Source organism: Phyllobates terribilis, unplaced genomic scaffold (assembly GCF_046119375.1).
Source record: "Phyllobates terribilis strain yellow unplaced genomic scaffold, ASM4611937v1 Scaffold_1__5_contigs__length_1240528914, whole genome shotgun sequence".
Taxonomy (NCBI): Eukaryota; Metazoa; Chordata; class Amphibia; order Anura; family Dendrobatidae; genus Phyllobates; species Phyllobates terribilis.
The window spans coordinates 543,479,371-543,500,680 of record NW_027362761.1 but is presented as its reverse complement, the minus strand read 5'-3'; the positions used below and the strand labels follow the sequence as shown (position 1 = coordinate 543,500,680).

The 21,310-nt window shown below is 39.9% G+C and overlaps 1 protein-coding gene across 11 annotated transcripts in view; it reads left to right on the top strand.

Annotated features, from left to right (window-relative positions):
- The window catches only part of CELF4 (CUGBP Elav-like family member 4), a 1,491,885-nt gene extending 1,471,440 nt beyond the window's left edge, over nt 1–20,445 (top strand). For all 11 annotated transcript variants that reach the window (XM_073680446.1, XM_073680445.1, XM_073680444.1 and 8 more), the window contains one exon: nt 17,879–20,445. Coding sequence is in view for 2 of the 11 variants with exons in the window: in XM_073680445.1 (XP_073536546.1) it covers nt 17,879–17,937 (59 nt within the window). In the remaining 9 variants the exon portion in view is untranslated. The remainder of the gene's footprint in view (nt 1–17,878) is intronic.
- Nucleotides 20,446–21,310: the final 865 nt, after the last annotated feature.

The window sequence follows — 21,310 nt, the reverse complement described above, 5'->3', positions numbered from 1 at the left end:
ATCTCAATGATCTGCAAATGATGAAGAAATGGAAATAAAATTTTAAAAACATCTCAATTTGTTCAGCATGGAGTATGAGCACGACATGCTAAAATCCCCGCACTCACAGCCTTGGCTGCTATCAATAAGGCTATTAATGGCCATCTGAGAAATGTTCTGCCATGCTGAATGAAAAATGAAATCAAAATCTGTTGCTGGCTGCTCCCTGTGCAATTGTTGACCAATGACGTCCAAGATGTTGTTAATGGAGGACAAGCCCGCAGATGCTGCAGGCCATGATAGTACGTTTAGGCAACATAGTCTGCTCATAGTAGCATGATCAACATGCGGATTGGTGTTGCCATGTTAAAAAATGGCTCCTGGGACACTTTGGAGAAATAGCTGTACCACAATCAAATCAGCATAATGCTAAGCAGTTAGTGCATCTGAAATGAAGACTAGAGGGGTCCGGCTACCATATATTATGGCACTCCATACCATAATCCTCGGAGAAGGCACGGTATGACGTTTCCTCATGAAGGACTTTTCATGGCGTTGCCCACATGGTCTCCATGTGGAGACTGGAGTCTGAAATGGAGTAATGGAGGCTGGAATGGAGGTCTAGCCTCTTCATCGATGAGTCCAACTTCTGTTTTAGATGCAACGGTATGTAGATATTGGTCTGTAGATCACGTGAGCAACGCCATCGAAAACCCATCTGGAACATTGTTCGTGGGCAATTGTAAAGTAAGCTGCCAGCAGCGGATCTTGATGATTTGCCCATGTGCATTCAGGAAGGCAGAATGTTCCTCAGACGACCATGAATAATCTCGCTGACAGCAGCTAAGGCAGTAAATGCAGGTACGTCTGGCATGGTGCTTATACTCCATACTGAATAAATCGAGATGTTTTTAAAATTTTCATTTACATTTTTTCATCATTTGCATATAATTAACAGGTCTGCCGATCTAGTGTTTTCTATAATGCCAAGACTTTTCCTTCTTGGTGTTGCAATTTCAATACAGACCAGTGTCTATGAACATGACTTGTGATGACACCAGTTATATACAAGGTCCTTTAGTGTTGTCCTCCACGGCATGAAACTATGATAGTCAATGACCCAAACAAATTTGGACAGTTGCACAATATTGGTGACTTCTTAATGAATAAGTACTTTCAGAGGAGGGACATTTCTGGAAAGATGTTTGATTCTATACATCTACGTGGATGTTGTTGGAAATTCAACAAATATGGAAAAAAGGTGAAAGACTAAATTAAAATGATTCACAGAAATGTCAGGTTTTAACAAGGATTTGAACAAACCTCAGAATAAATAAATGGATTAATATATAAATATTAGGTGAGATCTGAAGAATGGAATGATCATAAAACAAGATGAGAGCCCCAAGAAAAATAAATTAGAAATGGGATTACGCTTATCTAAGTATATTAATTATGAATCCTGGTTTTCAAGAAAAATATTGACATTTAACTCCTAAATAAAGCCCAGAGAGCGACAGAAAATTGCACTCTTAAAGGGAGAGTGGGAAATTCAGTAAAAAAAAAGACGTTACGTCAATAGTTGAATGGAATCCTTTTTTTTGTTTTCAATTTTGTTTTATTGACTAAGGCCACGACCCCACTATCAGTATTTGGTCAGTATTCGGTCAGTATTTTTTCTCAGGAGATGGTGATAAATGCGGAATTGGTGACTTGTTTCTATTTTACCTTTTCTCTGATTGTTCCTCACCTGGTTTTGGCTTCCACTCCTGAGAAAAAATACTGACCGAATACTGACCAAATACTGAGGTGCAATTTCTAAATGAGTCCACAGAACCCTACATTTATGACGGATGCCAAAATTTCATGTTTTTTTATCTGCTAGGAAGCTGTTTTTACAGTTATGGGAAGTGCAACCAGGATGATGAAGGGGCAGAGACCCTAATTCCAGCGATGTGTCACTTACTTTACCAGGCTTCTTACTGCAGTTTTGATTCAAAACTGTTTTCTCTGCTGCAGATCTACCAGTTCTCTGACTGCTGAGCTGTGTATAACCCCGCCCACACCATTAACTAGAAGCTTTCTATGTACACTGTGCATAGGCAGAAAGCTGCCAATTAGTGGTGTAGGTTTGGTTGTACTACCTGACAGCAGGTCAAATAGTCCTCTAGTGATAATCTGCTGCTGATAAAACAATGATTTTATAAAAACTGCAGCAAGCAGCACAGTAAGTGACACATAGCTGGAATCAGTATCTTTGTCCCTACATCAAGCTGCTCTCAGACTAGGTAGCAAAAACCCGGTGACAGATTCCCTTTGCAAATACTAGTCACTCTATGAACTCCTTTTGCCCATGGCCTGATGGCCAGGTATAAACGAGAGACATAAGTAGTCCATTTTGCAATTGTTGACACCCATCCAGTGTACTAGAATACCCTTTAAGTAAATCATCCCAAATCGATAAGTCTGCAGTCACTCAGTATGACTGCAGACTTATGAATCCCCCCAGCGCACGCACTGTGCACTGCAGGGATTCGCCGGTTTCTGAACTGGGATCAGAGGGTATGTATGTGTTATACGTACTCCCGGCCAGAGCCGTCTAGTGGGCACAGTCTTGCTCCATACACTTGTATAGAGAGATGCCATGCCCCAACTAGTGATGTGCCAACCAGAGCTGTGGAGTCGGTAAGCTAAACCTCCAACTCCGACTCCGACTCCTCAATTTCCATGACACCGACTCTGACTCCACGACTACAACTCCATGACTCCGACTCCCTCATACACGGCTCATGTTTAAGTGATAAATTTACTGTAGCACAGATTAATCTCAGCTAAAAGTCTAGACCCTTAGATCAGGAATAGGACAGACATTTATAGGACATTTCATAACTTTCCCAAATTCTTATGAAAAAATATTCCCCACAAACTGCATTGAACTACTGTACCCAATTGATTATATATTTTAGGAGTCGGAGTTGGTACATTTTATACCGACTCTGACTCCACCAAAATGGGCTCCGACTCCACGATTCCGACTCCACAGCCCTGGTGCCAACTGGTCGGTGTGGCCGACTAGAGGGCGAGGCCTCGCTCTATACAAGTGTATGAAGTGAGGCCGCGCCCCCTGACGGGCCCTGGCCAGGAGTATGCATAACGCATACATACCCTCTGGTCCCGGCTCAGAAACCAGCGAATCCCCGCAGCACGTAGTGCGCATACTGGGGGGATTCATAAGTCTGCGGTCACACAGAGTGGATGCAGACTTATCGATTTCCCTTTAAAGAGAATCCGTCATTAGATTTTCCCAATATAAACTATGGCCAGCACCTTTAAAGTCTCTTTAACAGTATTCTAGTAAGCTGTATGTATGTCCCCAATCCCCTCTATATAACACACAAAATACCTTTCATTATCCCCCCATACAGTGCCGTCCAGTCTGGTGGGCGTCTCTGATCTTGCTTTGGTGCCTCCTCTTTCCCCGTAATCACCATTCTCCTGCCCTGTTTCGTTTGGATGATGCATCCTATGTCATCCACACAGTGTCCCCCAATCTCACTCCTGCGCAGGCGTACTCTGCTGAGGGCAGAGCAAAGTACTGTAGCGCGCATGCGCCGCCTTTACTTCCGGGTCTTCGGCACTCTTTGACCTCTCCCGCCACATGCGCACTACAGTACTTTGCTTTGTCCTCGGTAGGGAAAGAGAAGAGCGCCTACGCTGGAGCGTGATGGGGAGACACTGTGTGGATGACATAGGACGTGTCATCCACATGAGCAGGGAAGGAGGTAGGACATTGCGGGGAAAGAGAAGACACCGAAGCAAGAAGAGCGACCCATCGGATTAAGGGGGGGATATAATGAGTATTTTTTCTGCTGTGCAGATGGGATTGGGGGATTACATACATTTTACTAGAATGCTGTAAAACAGGCATTAAAGGTGGTAGTCGAAGTTTATATTAGGAAAACCTGGTAACAGGTTCCTTTTAAGATTTTTGCCTAGAATTTCCTGCATACTTTTGCATTTTTGGTCGAACAAGGTTGACCATCTCCAAACTCCCCCCTTACATCGTAAACCTCAATACTCAACTTCAAGTTTTCCAAAACTTGTCACAAATACTTCACTCACCAGGATTATCCTTCATTATAATTAACATACACTTCCTTAGATCTTTCATGATGATCTTGACTTTCTTTCTTTGATCTAACAAGCTTCACCATCTGCAACATCCACCAGTCTTCCATAAGAAGCTTCATTCATTCTTAAGTGTATTTTATCCAAAAACAAAATTGTACACTTTTCTCAGAAATATAAATATTCTTAACGTTATCCAATATTTCACAGTGTATCTTTTTCACCCGGTTAGTTTTACGAACAACGAGTGTAAAGATTTCACAATAGATTTGTACCCTGGAAATTCCATTTCTTTTACTTTTTTTTAATACTCCGCAAACCATCATCCTTTCATTGATGCTCGATTTCACATCACCTAATAACCTCCACATCAAATCTACTTATGTGAGGTCATCCATATACCCTTGTTCTGGTTACATTTCAGCCTCAACAGGTCGGACCCCTTAACCTGTGAAAATGGCATTTGCCGGGAAGAAAAATATCAAACTCCCTTGCCAATTATGTCGAAATCTTTTTTTTTTATTTTTATTCTGTATTTATCACACAGCAATTTGTTTCATATGTGCCCCTTATATCCCATCCGAGGCCATACTTCAGCACCAAAAAGCTCTCTTCATCTCCAAGGGGTCATGGGGTGATGTGAACTCATAACCTCAAAGATGACGGGGGGGGGGGTCTTGAAGGGTATGAAGAAACACAATGGCCTCAATTAGATCTGTAAGATTCGAGATGGAGAATGCGGTGTAATATGTTTGTCCACCGGTCTCTCCTGCGACTGCAGAAATATCGAGATGTGCCTACAAAGGGGGAACAAGACACAATAACAATCACAGCATGACACCCAAGCGGCACCGCCAAAGCTCGGCTTTCTCTTTCTATTACTCCACGTTAGATGCAACATGAAAGACTTTTTAATATTAAAAAATAAAACGGTCGAGAAAAAAAAAAAAGTCCTTTAATGCTGACAAATATAAAATTGTCCATGGCAAATTATATCTCGCCATTGTTGATGATGCTAATCCCGGCTTTATTTGCTGATCTGTTAGCTAAACTTTAATTGCTTTACTTTGGGATGTAATATTATATGTTTGCTAAAAGCTAGATGTAGGGTTCACGGCTCGGTATTACTAGAGCTGTTGTCTCCCCTGGCGCTCTACATATTAAAATCCTCAAGCAAAAAAAAAAGATGTACAGCCATACATGAAAGCACCATATAGGAGGTAGTGCTGACCCCCGGATCTCTGAAGGAGGTTTATTTTGTCTTATTCTTTACGTTGCTTTTCCACCAAAATGTAGATATTGATGAGCTACAGATATGAGCGGATCGATCCATGGAGGATTAAGTTTGAGGCGAATATCTTGAAATTTGTCGTTTCGCACAAATTTGAACATTTGATATTTGATTTGCGATTCTCCCCCCAAAAAAAACTTGCCCCGCACAATTTCCCACGCTGCTGAAGCTTCAGAGAGCGGGCTATGGTCTTTTTGCATGGCCACATGGGCCTCTCCATAATGCCCTGCAGCTCTGACGAATGGTCATACCTTGTACAGCGGTGGTCAGTACCTGGGTCATCCATCACAGATCAGCGGTTACCAGTGGAGCACAGTTTGTACAGTAAAGTAATTTTCTATCTCGAGTCACAAGGTAAGTGTCTCTCTTATAAAGTGTAAGCTCTTATGATCAGAGGGGTCCTCTCTTTCTCTCGTAGATTGTAAGCTCTTATGGTCAGCAGGGTTCTCTCTCTCCTGTAGAGTGTAAGCTCTTATGGTCAGCGGGGTTCTCTCTCTCGTCCGTTGAGTGAAAGCTCTCATGGTCAGTGGGGTCCTCTCTCTCTCTCTCTATTCTGTAGAGTGTAAACTCATATGGTCTCCAGGGTCTTCTCTCTTTCTCGCCTGTAGAGTGTAAGCTCTTATTGTCAGCAGGGTCCTCAGTCTCTCACTCTCCTGTAGAGTGTAAGCTCTTATGGTCAGTGGGGTCCTCTCTCTCTCTTCTGTAGAGTGTAAGCTCTTATGGTCAGCGGGTCCTCTCTCTCTCTCTCATTCTCTCCTGTAGAGTGCAAGCTGTTATGGTCAGTGGGGTCGTCTGTCTCTTAATCTCCTGTACAGTCTAAACTTTTATGGTCAGCAGAGTCTTTTTCTATATGTCGCCTGTAGAGAGTAAGCTCTTATGGTCAGCGTTGTCCTCTCTCTTGTAGAGTGTAAGCTCTTATGGTCAACGGGGTCCGCTCTCCTGTAGAGTGTAAGCTCTTATGGTCAGTGGAGTCCTCTCCCTCTCATCTAACATATGTTTACTTTCTGAGCAATTATAATCTTTCCAGTATTGAGAGTCACAAATTTCTTAAGGACAACTGGCCTCACCTCCGATCAGCTGTTTGCGGACAGCAATGCCATAAACTGTTTGGTGGATGCTCTCTGGTGCTGCAGCTCAGCTGCCATTGAAGTGAACACAGTATTTATATACAATAAAACGGATATCAACAACATGCAAAATGTGGTGCAGTATTATAAATGAATGATATGGAGGCACAGTAATAAGTAGTGTAACATTCATTTATACAAATAGGACGTAGGTGTGAACTTGTGTGCTTATATAATACAGAACAATGTGTTAGAGATTGGTTAGATTGGAAGCTTCATTGGTGACTTGGGTCAATGTTATGTTGCTACAATGTAATATCAAAAGGAGCCTGATCATTCTGACATTAGATGGAGCCCACTGCCCTATAGTTTCATCCTTAATTACAGTTAAAGGGGCTGTGCACTTTTAATGACAATGTTGTTGTTTTTTTTTAGTTAAATGCATGTATTTGGGGCTTAAAAAAAACATTTCTACAAATTGGGTTTCATTAAAAATTTTGTTGTGGTCATAAATCAGCTCAGAGAAGCTCAGAAAGAGACAGATAAAAGCGATCCAAAATTCACTTCAGAGTCCCGATCATCTCATTCTACGGCCAGGAATAGACAATTCAACACCGAGACTCCGGAAGGCAAAACGATGCACATTTTTCAATGAAACCCAACAACAAAAACTATTTTAACCTCAATTACATGCATTTAAGGGAAAAAATGGCCCAAAAGGCAGACAATCCATTTAAGAACAAAAATAATGCAAATATTTAAGACACAGTGTTTCCCTGGCTATACAAAGAAGTATGATAGCGAGAGCATTGTATATCTGCTTGTTTTTTTAATGGGACAGCCACCTACACCACATACCCTGCATTCTGATTTTAGGACACGTTATGAATCTGTTAGGATCCTTAGAATATATTTTAATAGTTTACATTTTATTTGCTGTCTGAATAAGACAGTACAAGTAACGTCAAATACTTGCTTTGCAACCTGTAAGCAGCACTATATAGGTGAATATTATGGCTCCGAGGCATATCCGGTAGCCTTGAACTGTCCCATTGTCCTGCCAACTGCAACTACATTAGCTGTTGATCCCTTATTAGTGCTGTTACTATCTGTTAACGCACATGTTCGGGCTAGCAATGCAATGACGTCATCACAAAGCTGCCAACCGGAACAGCACCGCTCCTAGATCTAGCAGGGACTGACCGGAAATAGCCGGCAATGGAGCTGCAAACTAGATAATATTGTGAGTTCTGATGCATGACACTTGTAGACAAGGTCAAGATCCCACCATTTGTTCTATTTTAGTAAATGCCACGTCTTTTGTTTCCATTGGGTTTTGATGCTGAAACAAGGTTAGTTAGTCAGTGCCGGTGAATGCTTACAGACGCCACTCGTTGTGTACTGAACGATGACTGTTGTTAGAACCCTCCTGTTTGTTTTTTCCATCTTGTGTTTTGCGGTCACGTGACCATCTACCTTTATATTCCAGCTCCGCTCTTCTGGCTGTGCTGGACTTCAGTGTTTGACTGTTTCTCTAGCCAGGTGCTTCGGTGCCTTTCTCTGTCAGTTCGCTTGGTCCTTCTGGGACCTCTAGTACCTTTTTGTCAGTTTGTCTTTTTGTGTTCTGCAACAACTTCTCTGTTTAGGAGGTGTCCCACTTTTTTGTCCCAGTCCTTAGTTCTTTTAGGGACCCCTCCCCTTATGCTATAGGTCTTCATTCAGACTAGCCAAGGACAAAGGCGGGTCTGTTCGCTAGGAACAGGCAGCCCGCTACATTGTAGGGATTCAGCTTAGTCTTACTGTAGGGACAGCTTTCCCCTATCTTTCCTTAGCACTTGTTGCAGATCATAACAACTGTAGCCGCTCCGAACAAGCCTCTATGACTGAAAGCCAGAGGCTTCCAGGAGGAATAAAGTTAATTTCTTCCCAGTAGCTGTGCTTTCAGTAAGGTGGCCAAGCCTTGTAATGCTATTATTTAACCCTTACATGAAATGACTCTGTAAGTCAATCTTAGATGCTGTCACATGACTGTGTTCCTGGTGTTTACCTCTTACTTGTGTTGTGTGATGTCCTGTACTCTGAGCATGTGGTTATTGCCCCATTCCTTTAATATCAGATGTCTCACTTTATATATAGCTGGGAAAATAAGTATTTGATACACTGATGAATTTGCAAGTTTTTCCACCTACAAAGAATGGAGAGGTCTGTAATTTTTATCATAGGTACACTTCACCTGTGAGAGACAGAGCCTAAAAATAAAAACCAGAAAATCATATTGTATGATTTTTACATAATTAATTTGCATTTTATTGCATTAAATAAGTATTTGATACCAAAGAAAAATGGAATTTAATTTTTGGTACAGAAACCTTTGTTTGCAATTACAGAGGTCAGACATTTCCTGTAGTTCTTGACCAAGTTTGCACACACTGCAGCAGGGATTTTGGCCGACTTCTCTATACAGATCTTCTCCAGATCTTTCAGGATTCGGGGCTGTCGCTGAGCAACATTTAGTTTCAGCTCGCTCCAAAGATTTTTTATGGGGTTCAGGTCTGGACACTGGCTAGGCCACTCCAGCACCTTGGAATGCTTCTTACGGAGCCACTCCTTAGGTGTCCTGGCTGTATTTATCGGCTCATTGTCCAGCTGGAAGACCCAGACACGACCCATCTTCAATGCTCTTACTGAGGGAAGGAAGTTGCCAAAATCTCGTGATACATGACCCCATCCATCCTCCCTTCAATACAGCACAGTTGTCCTGTCCCCTTTGCAAAATAGCACCCCCAAAGTATGATGTTTCCCCCACCAAGCTTTATAGTTGGGACGGTGCTCTTGGGGTTGTACTCATCCTTCTTCTTCTCCAAACACGGCGAGTGGAGTTGATGCCAAAAAGTTATATTTTGGTCTCATCTAACCACATGACCTTCTCCCATGCCTCCTCTGGATCATTCAGATGGTCATTGGTGAACTTCAAAAGGGCCTGGACATGTGCAGGCGTGGGCAGGAGGACCTTGCATGCCCTTCAGCATTTTAATCCATGACAGCATAGTGTTACAACTTACTAACTGTAATATTTCAGACTGTAGTTCCAGCTCTCTTCAGGTCATTGACCAGCTCCTCCCATGTAGTCCTGGGCTGATTCCTTACCTTTATCAGAATCATCCTTACTAGAGATGAGTGAACTTGTTCGGAAAACGTTCGCCAATCTCAAAGTCGGCACAAACATTGCACATTCGGATTTGCTCAAAATCTGCAAAAATCGGACAAAGTTCAGTAAACGATTGCATTTCCACTATTGCTTTTGATAGGACTTTGGCTAGGATAGTGGTGCTGTATGATGAGTGGGGGGGGGCGTATTTGATCACAGTACCGGCGCTGGGGAATCAGCAGAGTTCATGCTGTTCCCCTGCGCCGGGTGCTGAGAGCAGCTCACATCATTGTCGGCTGCTCGCACTGACATCAGAATGAGCAGGGGACAATGATGGGAATTGTCCTTATCACCCGATGAGTGCATTCTGTGTAACATAAAGAAAATTAATGAATAAATAAGAACTGTGTGGGCTCCCGCCGATTATTTATAACCAGCAGAGGGAAAGCCGACCACTGGGGGCTGATATTACTAGCCAATGAAAGGGGCTATTAGCCCAAATGTTCCCTGGCTATTAATAGCTCACAGCTGTTTGATTATCCTTTACTGCTAGATTACATAAATTCTAACCAGCAAATTCTAAACAGACAGCTGTGAGCTGATATTAATAGCCAAGGAAGTGGCATTGGAGGCTGGCCCCCTCCGATGCTAATAATATAAGGCCTCAGCCACCAAGAATAGGCACATCCGCTCTTCCCACTTGCCCTGGTGTGGTGGTAAGTCGCCCCCATTACTAACCCCAGAGTCAAATAGTTAAATAAAATACAAACACCCAGAACAAAGTCCTTTATGGGAAATAATGACACAGACTCCTTTATTAAATCTACATTTACCAAAAAACCTTATACTAAACATAACGCCCAATCCATTGAAGACCATGTCTCCTGTAAAAAAAATAAAATAATAAAGCAACAAAATGCTCACCTGTCCCTGATGTGAAGATAATAATTCATTTGTCTCGCGACGGGTCTAGCTCTGCTACATCTAGATGGCAGGCTGCATTGTTGCATGATGCGACTATACAGCCTGCCATCCAGCAGAAACACTGAGCATGCTTGTGCACCTCAGTGACTCGTGGTGCCGGTAAAAAGGTGAGTGGGGTTCATATCCAATGAACTCCGTTCACCTCACTGATGTCACCACAAGCATGAGAAAGTTCTCACGCTCGCAGTGCCGTCAGTAAGGTGAGCGGAGTTCAGAGCCAACGAACTCCTTTCCCCTCAATGTCGTCAGCGCGAGCTCGGTAAGGACTTTCCGATGGCACTCGGTCTGACGTAATTGCGATCAAAGGAGTTTGTTGGATAGCCCCAGCTGGGAACACAGCCTCAGTGACTGGCAGTAACCTCGATGAGGTCACTGCTAGTCACTGATGCTGCACTCGCTGGAGCTCATTCTCCAGTGGTTTTCTGCCTGGACCATCGGATTTTGGCACCTTCCAGGTTGAAAATTATTTCTCGCCGACATGGATTACGGAGTGGGACTGAACGTCGGACGGGTGAAGGATATGGTTGTTTTTGATTTTTTACAGGAGACCAGGACTTCAATGGAATTTTTATTTGAATATTTATTTAGCAATTTTAACTTGTTTTTTTTTTTACTTGGAGCACGGCCGGCTGATGAATACTCCCATCAACGGAGCGGTGCCTGTGCTTGCTGTTTACAGTGACAACAGGCGTCAGATGATGGGAGTTTAAGTCTCATTAGCCAACGTCTATGACCCGCGGTAAGCTTTTTACCGCGGGTCACAGTCACAGCTGCGGGATCACGCTGACATCTGACAGCGTGATCCCACAGCCCTCTAACCAGCGGTAACGATGTTACCGCCGTTCAGAGTCCCTGTGTCCCACGCTGTCACACAGATGACAGCGTGGAAAACCACGGATGTTCAGGCCCCCCATTCGGGTTCGAACATCCAGGGGTTCGCTCATCTCTAATCCTTACCCCACGAGGCGAGATCTTGCTTGAAGCCCCAGACCAAGGAAGATTGACACTCATCGTGTGTTTCTTCCATTTTCTAACAATTGCACCAACAGTTGTTGCCTTCTCAACAAGCTGCTTGCCTATTGTCCTGTAGCCCATCCCAGCCTTGTGCAGGTTTAAAATGTTGTCCCTGGTGTCCTTAGACAGCTCTTTGGTCTTGGTCATGGTGGAGGGGTTGAAGTGTGATTGATTGAGTGTGTGGACAGGTGTCATTTATACAGGTAATGTGTTCAAACAGGTGCAATTAATACAGGCAATGAGTGCAGAGTAGGAAGGCTTCTTAAAGAAAAACTAACACGTTTGTGAGAGCCAGAATTCTTGCTGGTTGGAAGGTGATCAAATACTTATTTCATGTAATAAAATGCAATTTAATTATTTAAAAATCATACACTGTGATTTTCTGGTTTTTATTTTTAGATTCTGTCTCTCACAGGTGAAGTGTACCTACGATAAAAATTACAGACCTCTCATTCTTTGTAGGTGGGAAAACTTGCAAAATCGGCAGTGTATCAAATACTAATTTTCCCCACTGTACCTCTTATCTTCAATGCTTTTCTCACAACTCCCTTTATCATTAGCAATTGTGTTTCTCATGCTGGGCAGCAGATTGTACAGTGTCCAGTGAGCAGTAGAACAGTGTCTCTGCATCAGAGCAGTGTTATGTGTAGAGAGAGTGAATAATTAAAGCACAACTTTCTTCCTCCTCCTCCTTGCAACGGTTGGAACCAACGTGAGATTATCACAATTCTCTGTTTATCCCCTCCATTCCTGGAGACTGAGTTGTGGTATAATAAAATTTACCAATATTATTGGATTGGAAAATACTGGGTTGCACATCTTAAAGACATAATATGTAGTGCGGTGTTCATCTATTTTTATACTCTTGTACCAAGGCGTGGTTTAGTTATGGGATTGATTGTGGTTATTTGTTTTTCTCTTTGGAAATGTATTACTATAAATTATTCTATATTATTTTATATGATTATTATTATTATAAAGAAAATAAAAAATATCTCCAGAGTTGCCAATACAGAGCTTATTATTCAGCGATGTCTTTTATAGGGCTGGCTGGAAATGTTAATCTAAGTTTCATGGCTATGTGTACTGTCATTCATAAAGTGCATGTCAACCTGTTTTATTTCCGACATGCTCTGTCTTTCCTTGTCCTCGTTGCTCCCATGTTCCCACGTGTCTATCAGCTGTAACGTTTTCTTTCTTTTCAACATTGCTTTTGTTTTTGTCATTCAGTTACCTAAATATCTTTATTATCTCCTCCTCCTCCTCCTCCTCCTTCCTCTTCTTTTCCAAAGACCAAAGAAACTAAACCCAACATAAAATAAAAATGCACCTAAAAAGAACAAACATATTTTCTTCTTTTGTCATTCAACTCAATCCCAACCTAAGCAGATACCACAAACGGTCTTGTGCCAAAAAAACGTTAACGTATTGACGTGAGGGTGAAGAAAAGAGCCCCCCCAATCCGTAAGTTCAATCAAGAGTTGAAAATGTGAAATGATGGCGTCATGTAAAGCGCTAATGAACTGGCTGCATGACACACCGTTTTGTGGAGGTGCTGTGCTTGTTGTATCAGTTCATGTTCGACCAGTCATGATCACATGTAGTTTTCTTTTATTTTTATGTGTGTGTCGTCATAACTTTTACTTTGCTGTACTCACTCTGTTACTTGGTGCTTGTGGAGGTAATTTGTTCCTTGATTTCCTTGTCCAGCCTTGCTTTTCTATATGCTTCCTTGGTGTAATGTAAAATAAATGGTTCAAAAATTTGGTATTTTTGGTAAAAACTAAAAAAAACATCAACTGTTTTATTATACACAGACCAGGAGTGTAATACATGTTGTGGGTGGTTCTTTTGCACTTGGTGCTGCCGTGCCTTTTTATCTAACTGCAGAAACTTTGGGCCTTTTTCCAATTGAATTTTAGAAAAAAATGTAATTTTATCACAAATTTCATTTAAGGAAAATTTTGAAAAAATTTTTTTTATTCAATATGGATGAACAATTCTTTTAAACTGTGACATTTTTTTTCCTTTAATTAAAGACACAGTCCCTCTATTTTTGTTATTATTATCCAGCATAGTCACTCAAGTTCATTGTCATAAAGGCTTATTCTCAAGTAGCTTTAATGGATGGAATTGCAAAGTGCTTGTAAAAACAAACAAATTTGCAATTTACTTCTTATTAAAATCCTCTCGAGAAAATCTTAATTTTAATGAACTCCATTCTATCCTGCCTCTGCAGTCTATCAGTGGTCGAGAGTCTTCTAGACAAGAAGCACAGAATTTACCAACTCTGTGATATAGAGCTTGCAAGTGCTGGTCTGAAGTTGGCGAGATCTTTGGATCTGGCCAGCATAAAGGAGTTATCTGGGATTTTTTTTTTCCTATGAGGCTAAGCACTTATCGGCAGGTAGTTGCTATCTACCTACCTGTGCTGCCCCGCACCGATCTCTCCCAACTCGGAGTGATCACAGACCGCTCCTGCCGGCAATTCTTCTACTTCCTGTGACATCATGGGGCGTCACTGCCAACGTCATGTTGATTGATAGCTGATTCCCAATTGCATTAGGCTGGACCAGCTGTCATGACATCGGAGCAGAGCAGAGGAGAAAGGACTACTCTGTCGATGTGACGTCACAGGAACCCGGAGAATCGCCAACAGGAGCCGTTTGTTAGCAACTACCTGGTGATAAGTGCTTAGCCCAGCAGGGGAAGAAAGGTCCCAGATAACCCTTTTAAATGCCCCTGTGTTCCTTTACTGCTGCAGAGACAAAGCTGCAGCATCGGAGAATGCACAATTTGGGGCCAGCATCACATCCATATCTCTGTTCCAAACTATCAATCAGTCAGGAGCGCACTGCCCCTCAGCAAGCGGGAAGCCGGGAGGCTGAGAAGCCGTTCACTCCTACCACTAACTATTGATACAATTCCTTTAAATATAATCCTTTCAGGGTGTTATCCGGGACTTTTAAATTGATGGGCTATCGTAAGGATAGGTCATCAATGTCTGATCACTGGGAGTACCTGGCACCCCCGCTAATCAGCTGTTCCCGGTGCCGGCGGCAGCCCAAACTGGTCAGTTGCGGAGCTGCACAGCATAGCTCCATCAACTGTACAGTGGTCACGGCCAGGTGCTGCCCCTTATTCACATCAATAGTGAGTGGATGTCCAGTACCCGGCCTCAGCTACTCTTCCGTTGTCGGAGTTGTGCAGCTCGCTGTAAGTGAGCAGTTCTGGCCGGCATCAGATATAGTTGATCGGCGGGGTGCCGGGTGACAAACCCCCACCAATCAGACCTTTCCTAAAGATGGGCTTATCCTAAAGATCGGACAACCCCTTTAATTCATTTATGCTCAAGTGAGTTTTCTTCACACTTTTATAAATAGTTGCGTTGCTCAAATCTGTAATAAAGCCCATAAAATTTTCTACCTCAATTTTTCCCAAAATTCATGCAATTTTTATTTTTTTTTGCAAATCCATATGGCTCCTATTAAAAAAAACAACTTGTCACATAATGGGGTTAATCTCCCTAAGATCTAGAAAATACAATAGAAATAGTTAAAGGGTTTTACAGGATTAGAAAAATCATAAATGGCCTTACCTGACCACAAGATGTGTCTGGTATTGGAGCTCTGCTCTATTGAATTGAATAGAGTTGCAATACCGCTTATAACCTGTAGACAGGTGTGGCAGTATTTATGGAGAAAAATCGAGTCATCTATAATATTAGATCATTCCCTTGAGATTGTCATTGTATTTGACTTCATTGTGATTGTTTTTATGTCAAATTAAGACAGAACCTTACCAAGATGGGGCTGTTTCTTTAAATATTTTTTTTTCATAAAATTAGAAAAAAAAACATTTTTTCTTCATATGTATGTTTCTTTGCAACTGAAAAAGGGTCCTTGACAAGTATTTCTTTGTTTCTTTTATTTCTTTTTTTTTTTTTGGTGTTGTAATTGTTTACCTGCTGTGTATGGTTCGCTGTCTGTTGAAGCAACAGTGTTGAAAACCTGCCAGCGTGAATTGACATTCGCATGACAAACCTACCAGAGTGGATCCTCTCAGCTCCAGTTTCTTGATGTAATAAATCAAAGAGTGCTCAGGAAGAACCAGCTTGTGAGCAAGAGATAAGGGTTTCCTGAGCTAATCCTCCATGATTAGGCGTCCAGCTAAAATGCCAAGCTTATCCTGATAATGATTACACCATATGAAAAAAAAATAAAATAAAAACATTTAACACTTTGCCTAACCCAATTTTTTTCTTAGAAATTTATACAAATGTATACTTGCTTTTTTATCATTTATTATTATTATTATTATTATTTTGTTTTGTTAGTTTAATTGTTCAAAAAAAAAATATTTTTCCTAATAATGATTACACCATATACAAAATGTTTGAAATAATTTTAAACACTACAGGTAAAAACTTAAAATGTTCTTTATATAGATACATTTCTACATTTCTTATTTTGTTCATCTGGTTTTATTGTTAGATATTTTGGGAAAAGAGACCAATGTGGCGCAATCTGCATATTTTAAACTTCTTAGGCAGATTTCACACGTCCGACATTCACGATCTGAGTATGGACCGCAATATCGGGACCGGCCATTGGTGTTCTGATCCAAAATCATTGGCATTTATGAGGCTGTTGAGTTGATGTCAGGAGACCCAGGACCGGTTCAGTCATCATAGTGCAAATTCAGGCCATAAATGTTGGGATTTGTGATTCTGGCATTGTACAAGCTTCACTAATCTGTACACTTTGGACACATTATCTACCTAATTTCTTAAAGGAAAACGTCCAGACTGAATTTCTTGGGTCCTATATTCTCCTACTACATTAAAGGGTTGCCAGGACTATTTTATTTTCTTTTTTTACTATAGACCTAAAAACTAACAGGCAGGTAGTGGCTAACAGAGGTAACTACCTGCCAGTCCTATCTGGCACCGGCTCAGAGCGGTCACCAACCGCTCCTGATGGCGATTCAGCTGCTCCATATCAACTGAGCAGCTCTTCTTCTTCCGGGCTACTCTGTCGACAGGGCGTGACTGCTGACATCATGCTTATTGACAGCCTGCTTCCCACAGTTAGGCAGTGGGGAGCCGGCTGTCAATCAGCACGACGTTGACAGTCACACCATGTCAACAGAACAGAGCGAAAGAGAAACAGATGCTCTGCCAATATGACATCAGCTGAAGCTGCCTAATTGCCGGCAGGAGCGATCTGGGACTATTCTGTGCCGGCAGAGAACGGCACCGGGCACAACAGGCAGTTAGTTAGCAGCTACCAGCCTGTTAGTTATTAATCTAGCAGTAAAAAAAAATTAAACAGTCCTGGATAACCTCTTTAATAAGTTGTAAATGGGCAATATTTGTCTTTGGTGGTTACAGTAATATTATTGCTCAAAATATTTTCCAAATGCAATTATTTTCCATTTGAAAAATTTTAAAAATATATATTTGTATTCTTTTCGTTTTTTTTTTTTACTTAGACACTTTAAAAAAATCACAGTTAAGGCATTGTCACCAACAAAGTTCTAAAGAGTCAATAAATAGAGATGAGATAGTGTCTGATACTAAACGCAGAACACGGACTTCTCCCTCAAGTTCGTTGTAATGTTCGGAGTTCTGGGGGAAGTCTGTTGTAGAGAGATAGAGAACTTTGGATTAAAGTTCTGGTCGGATACCAGAACCCGAACTTTCACGGGTCCGCTCATCCCTATCAATAAAGTACTACATTTATTTTATTTATTTAGTAGAGAAATGTCTTGAAATGTATCGATCTCCATAGCTGAAGAAATCTTGAGCTTCGATATAATACATTTTTTTTCCTTTTATTTGTGAGAGATAGTCTCCTACTAGTGTCAGTTACCAGAGCTGAAAAGCCACCTAAAATCAATAGACATGTGTCGAAAATATTGGTGGTCGCTGAAGGAAAGCAGGAATCCAATTTATACCAAGTGAACTGTTTGTTGTTGTTTTTATGTTATTGCGAAATAATTTTATTCCAAAAATGTATACAATTTTATATTAAAAATAATTAAATGAAAAGTCACCATAATTCCTAAGGAAAATGTTTTTTCGAAAGTTTGATGGAACTTGTATAATATACTTAACTTTTTTTTTTTTTTTTACATAACGTTCGATGTTTTGATGTTTTTTTTGCAAAATTTAAGCAACAATTTCTTAGTGATATAATGTTGTTACTTTAATTATTAAATTCTCTAACTCGTTTTTTATGTGTCTTTTTTATTTGATTATTTTAGGGCAGGAATTGAATGGGCCGTATTCTAACAATACAACTTACGTAAATAAATATATATGATTGAGAAGCGCTGGATCACAACTTTGACATATCAGCAAAGTACCGATCATGCTGAAGACTACAGACTTTTCTTCTTTGATTGTTTAGACTGTAATATTTCTTCAATGAAAGTATTGCGTTCTGCTTACGTGGACGGGAACTTAAGTTGGAAACATCAGACGGGATCGAGATCAATCGGAATTTCCGAATAGACAATGACAATATTACACAAAAAAAAAAAAAAGGCTTTTTCTTCTAACAGGAAACCTGAAATCTGACAAGGAGTGCCTGTTTGTCACCACGAGTTATGTTGCCATGGTAACCCCAGAGCAACCGTTACAAGAAGCATCGTATCCGTCATTCCTTAGCTATTTAGGGACCAAAGGACCAAACTTTTTATTGCAGACTTGTAGCTGTATGTACAATATGGAGTTAACTTCCTACTTCTCGTCTGTTCTTAAAACAGGTTTGAGAATAATTATATGGAATATGTACAAAAAAAAAAAAATGCTTACATGCTTTTAAAAAAAAATGGCAAGATAATAGTTATTTGATACTATAGAAGGCTCTTTGGTTATATTAATTCAATTATGAAAATTTCCTATGGTTTTCTGTATATTATGAAATCGATAAGTATGTAGAGATTAAATAGAGGATAGCTATTTAAAAAAAAAAAAAAAAAAGCAAAGAAAACAAACAAAAAAAAAATTAAAAAAAAATAAAAAAATAAAAAAAAATATATAAAATGCATTAGAAAGATGGTAGTGGACAAAAAAAAAAAAGGTCTGTAAATGCTTCTAACTATTTCCTCCCTCTTTTTCTCCCCTCGCCCCCTTCCCTATCCTTTAAAAATCCTAATAGTTGTACAGATTTAACAGAAAAGTTTAAGATAACTATATAATAGTCAAAAAAAAAAGAAAAATTAGAGCGCAAAAACAAGATAAAAAAATAAATAAATAAAAAAAAGCAAAAAAAAAATAAATATATAGACGTTAGCATTATGGCTAAAAGAAAGATGTTGTAGAACTGTAATTTTTGTAGAGTTTAGACTAAGCATAAATTCCTACTCTTTGCCAATTGCATACTGTATTGAGGAGGATGTGAGAGGCTGTGATGGCAGCTCCTAACTGCAAGCATTCCACCTATTAAATAAAACTTGACTATTGTAAAATGATGCAATTAAATATTAAAGATACAACAGCTATTGTCTTTTAATCAGTTAATTTAACTTGAAGAATGACACTGCTATCGCTTCATATCTTCGTAACCTGCTATTTGCTAACCTTCCCATCATCCTCTGCTTTTAGTAGTTTCCATATTTGTTCTAGACCTTCAGGGCAAAAGACAGCCTAGAACCTTAATGTTAAAAAAAAAAAAAAAACCATAAAAAAAACAAATATATATATACAATCTTTAAAGAATTTCTGAAACTGTTTACAAGGAATTTTGAAAAACAGGGGATGTTTAAAAAAAACAACAAAAAAAAAAACGATGCTGGCTCTGTTTTTCTGTAAATACATTTGCATATTTTGTAGGTCTTTTAATTGTAATGATAGAGAAAAAAAAAACAAGGAAAAAAAATTATTTAAATGAAAAAAAAAGCACGATATTTATCTTTGGTAATTGACTTTAGAGCAGTTTAAAAAAATAATAATAATAATAATAATGTTGCTTTAGAAATAAATTTCAGATTCAGAAATAAAAAAGTCAATTAACTATTAAAATACACATATATTTTAAGATATATCATATTTATTCTAAGTTATTTCCAAGGTGTGAATTTTGGTTTTTTTTTGTTTTTAATTTGATTTTTATGTTGCTCTCACTCGTTTTAGTTGAACTAAAAGAGTGCAATGATCATATTTAATTTTTATTTAAAGTATATAGAAATATAGATATATATAAATACACACTTATAGAATTAACTCCTGCAATGGATTCGTGGGTTGTTTTTTTTTTTTTTTTCTTTTTTTTTTTTTTTTTTTTTTATTGTTGTTAAATTTCCCGTCAGGCCTTGTTTTTGTAATGGGCATTGAACACTGTAGTAACCCTCATGCTGGATAATTAAAGGGTTGTTAACCATTTACTTTAACCACTTGATATAATCTTGCAGGACTGTCTTGCATCGGGAGGGTAATTTAAAAAAAAAAAAATGAAAATAATAATAATAATAATTTAAAATGTAAAAAGAATATCTAACAAATGAAATAATAATGCTGTGATCCTTGCATTTGTTCATTAGAATGCTGGCCGAGGCTTTTTTATATTTCTGATGGAAACCAATTTGCTTCTTTCTAGTTCTTTTCCTTTCCTTGCCCACACTAAGGTATTTTCATTCTTTCTCTCTTCCTTTGATTCATGCTGTTAGTAAGTACAGGTGTGTACTGCAGCTGCATTTCCGTCCAACTGCTCTTTTCACTCTCAATTACCTTTAAAAAAAAAAAAACTCCTTGTAATCTTCTGTAATTATTGAATGACGCTTTTCAGCTTAGCCCTAAATAAAGCACAGTTTAAAAAAAAAAAAAAAAAGCCTGTGTAGCTGGAATTTTTTTGGGGCTAATTTTCTTCTGTTATGTATAATGTGTAATTATATTTTCGATAAGGAAATTAGAATATTTTATGATATAATCATATTAATTTTAATAGTATTATTTTTACAATATGAGCTCCCTTCCTGCTGTGCAATATTCTTTTCAGAAGAATCCAGAAGAAGACAAACAGGTGGAGTCAATGTGGTCCTCTGGACAATGTTCTGCTGGACAACCTTAGGTCCTCGCATTCATGCGGATGGGACACGTACCATCTACTTAATCCACTGCACAGAGCAAGTCCCCAATTCACAGCAGCGGTATTGCCTAATGGCAATTTTTGTTTTGCAAAAATTGTTGAGGAATGGTCTGAGGGACATGACAAAGAGATCAAAGTGGTGACCTGTCTCCAAATTCCTAAGCTCTCAATCCAATAGTGAATCTGTGGGATGCACTGGAAAAATATAATTGATCCATTGAGGCTACACCTCACAACTTACAAGACTTAAAGGGTTTGTCCACTACTTGGACAACCTCTTCTTGAACTAAATGTTTGGCACTGATAAAATAAAAAAAAACTATACTCACCTCCTGTGTCGGCGTCATTCCAGCGGTGTCGGCACTCGTGGTCCCGGAGCTGTGGTGGGGTGTTATGACACGTGGGGCCCAAAGCGCAATCAGTGCTGGCGTCACTGTCCCCTCCTACGTACGGATTGAACATGAAGAGGAAGTCCAGGCTGCAGCTGATCTCTGACTTCCTCTTCATGTTCAATCCATATGAAGGGGACAGTGACGCCAGCACTGATTGGGCACCGGGCACCACGTGTCATTCCACCACACTAGAGCTCCAGGACTGCGAGTGCCGA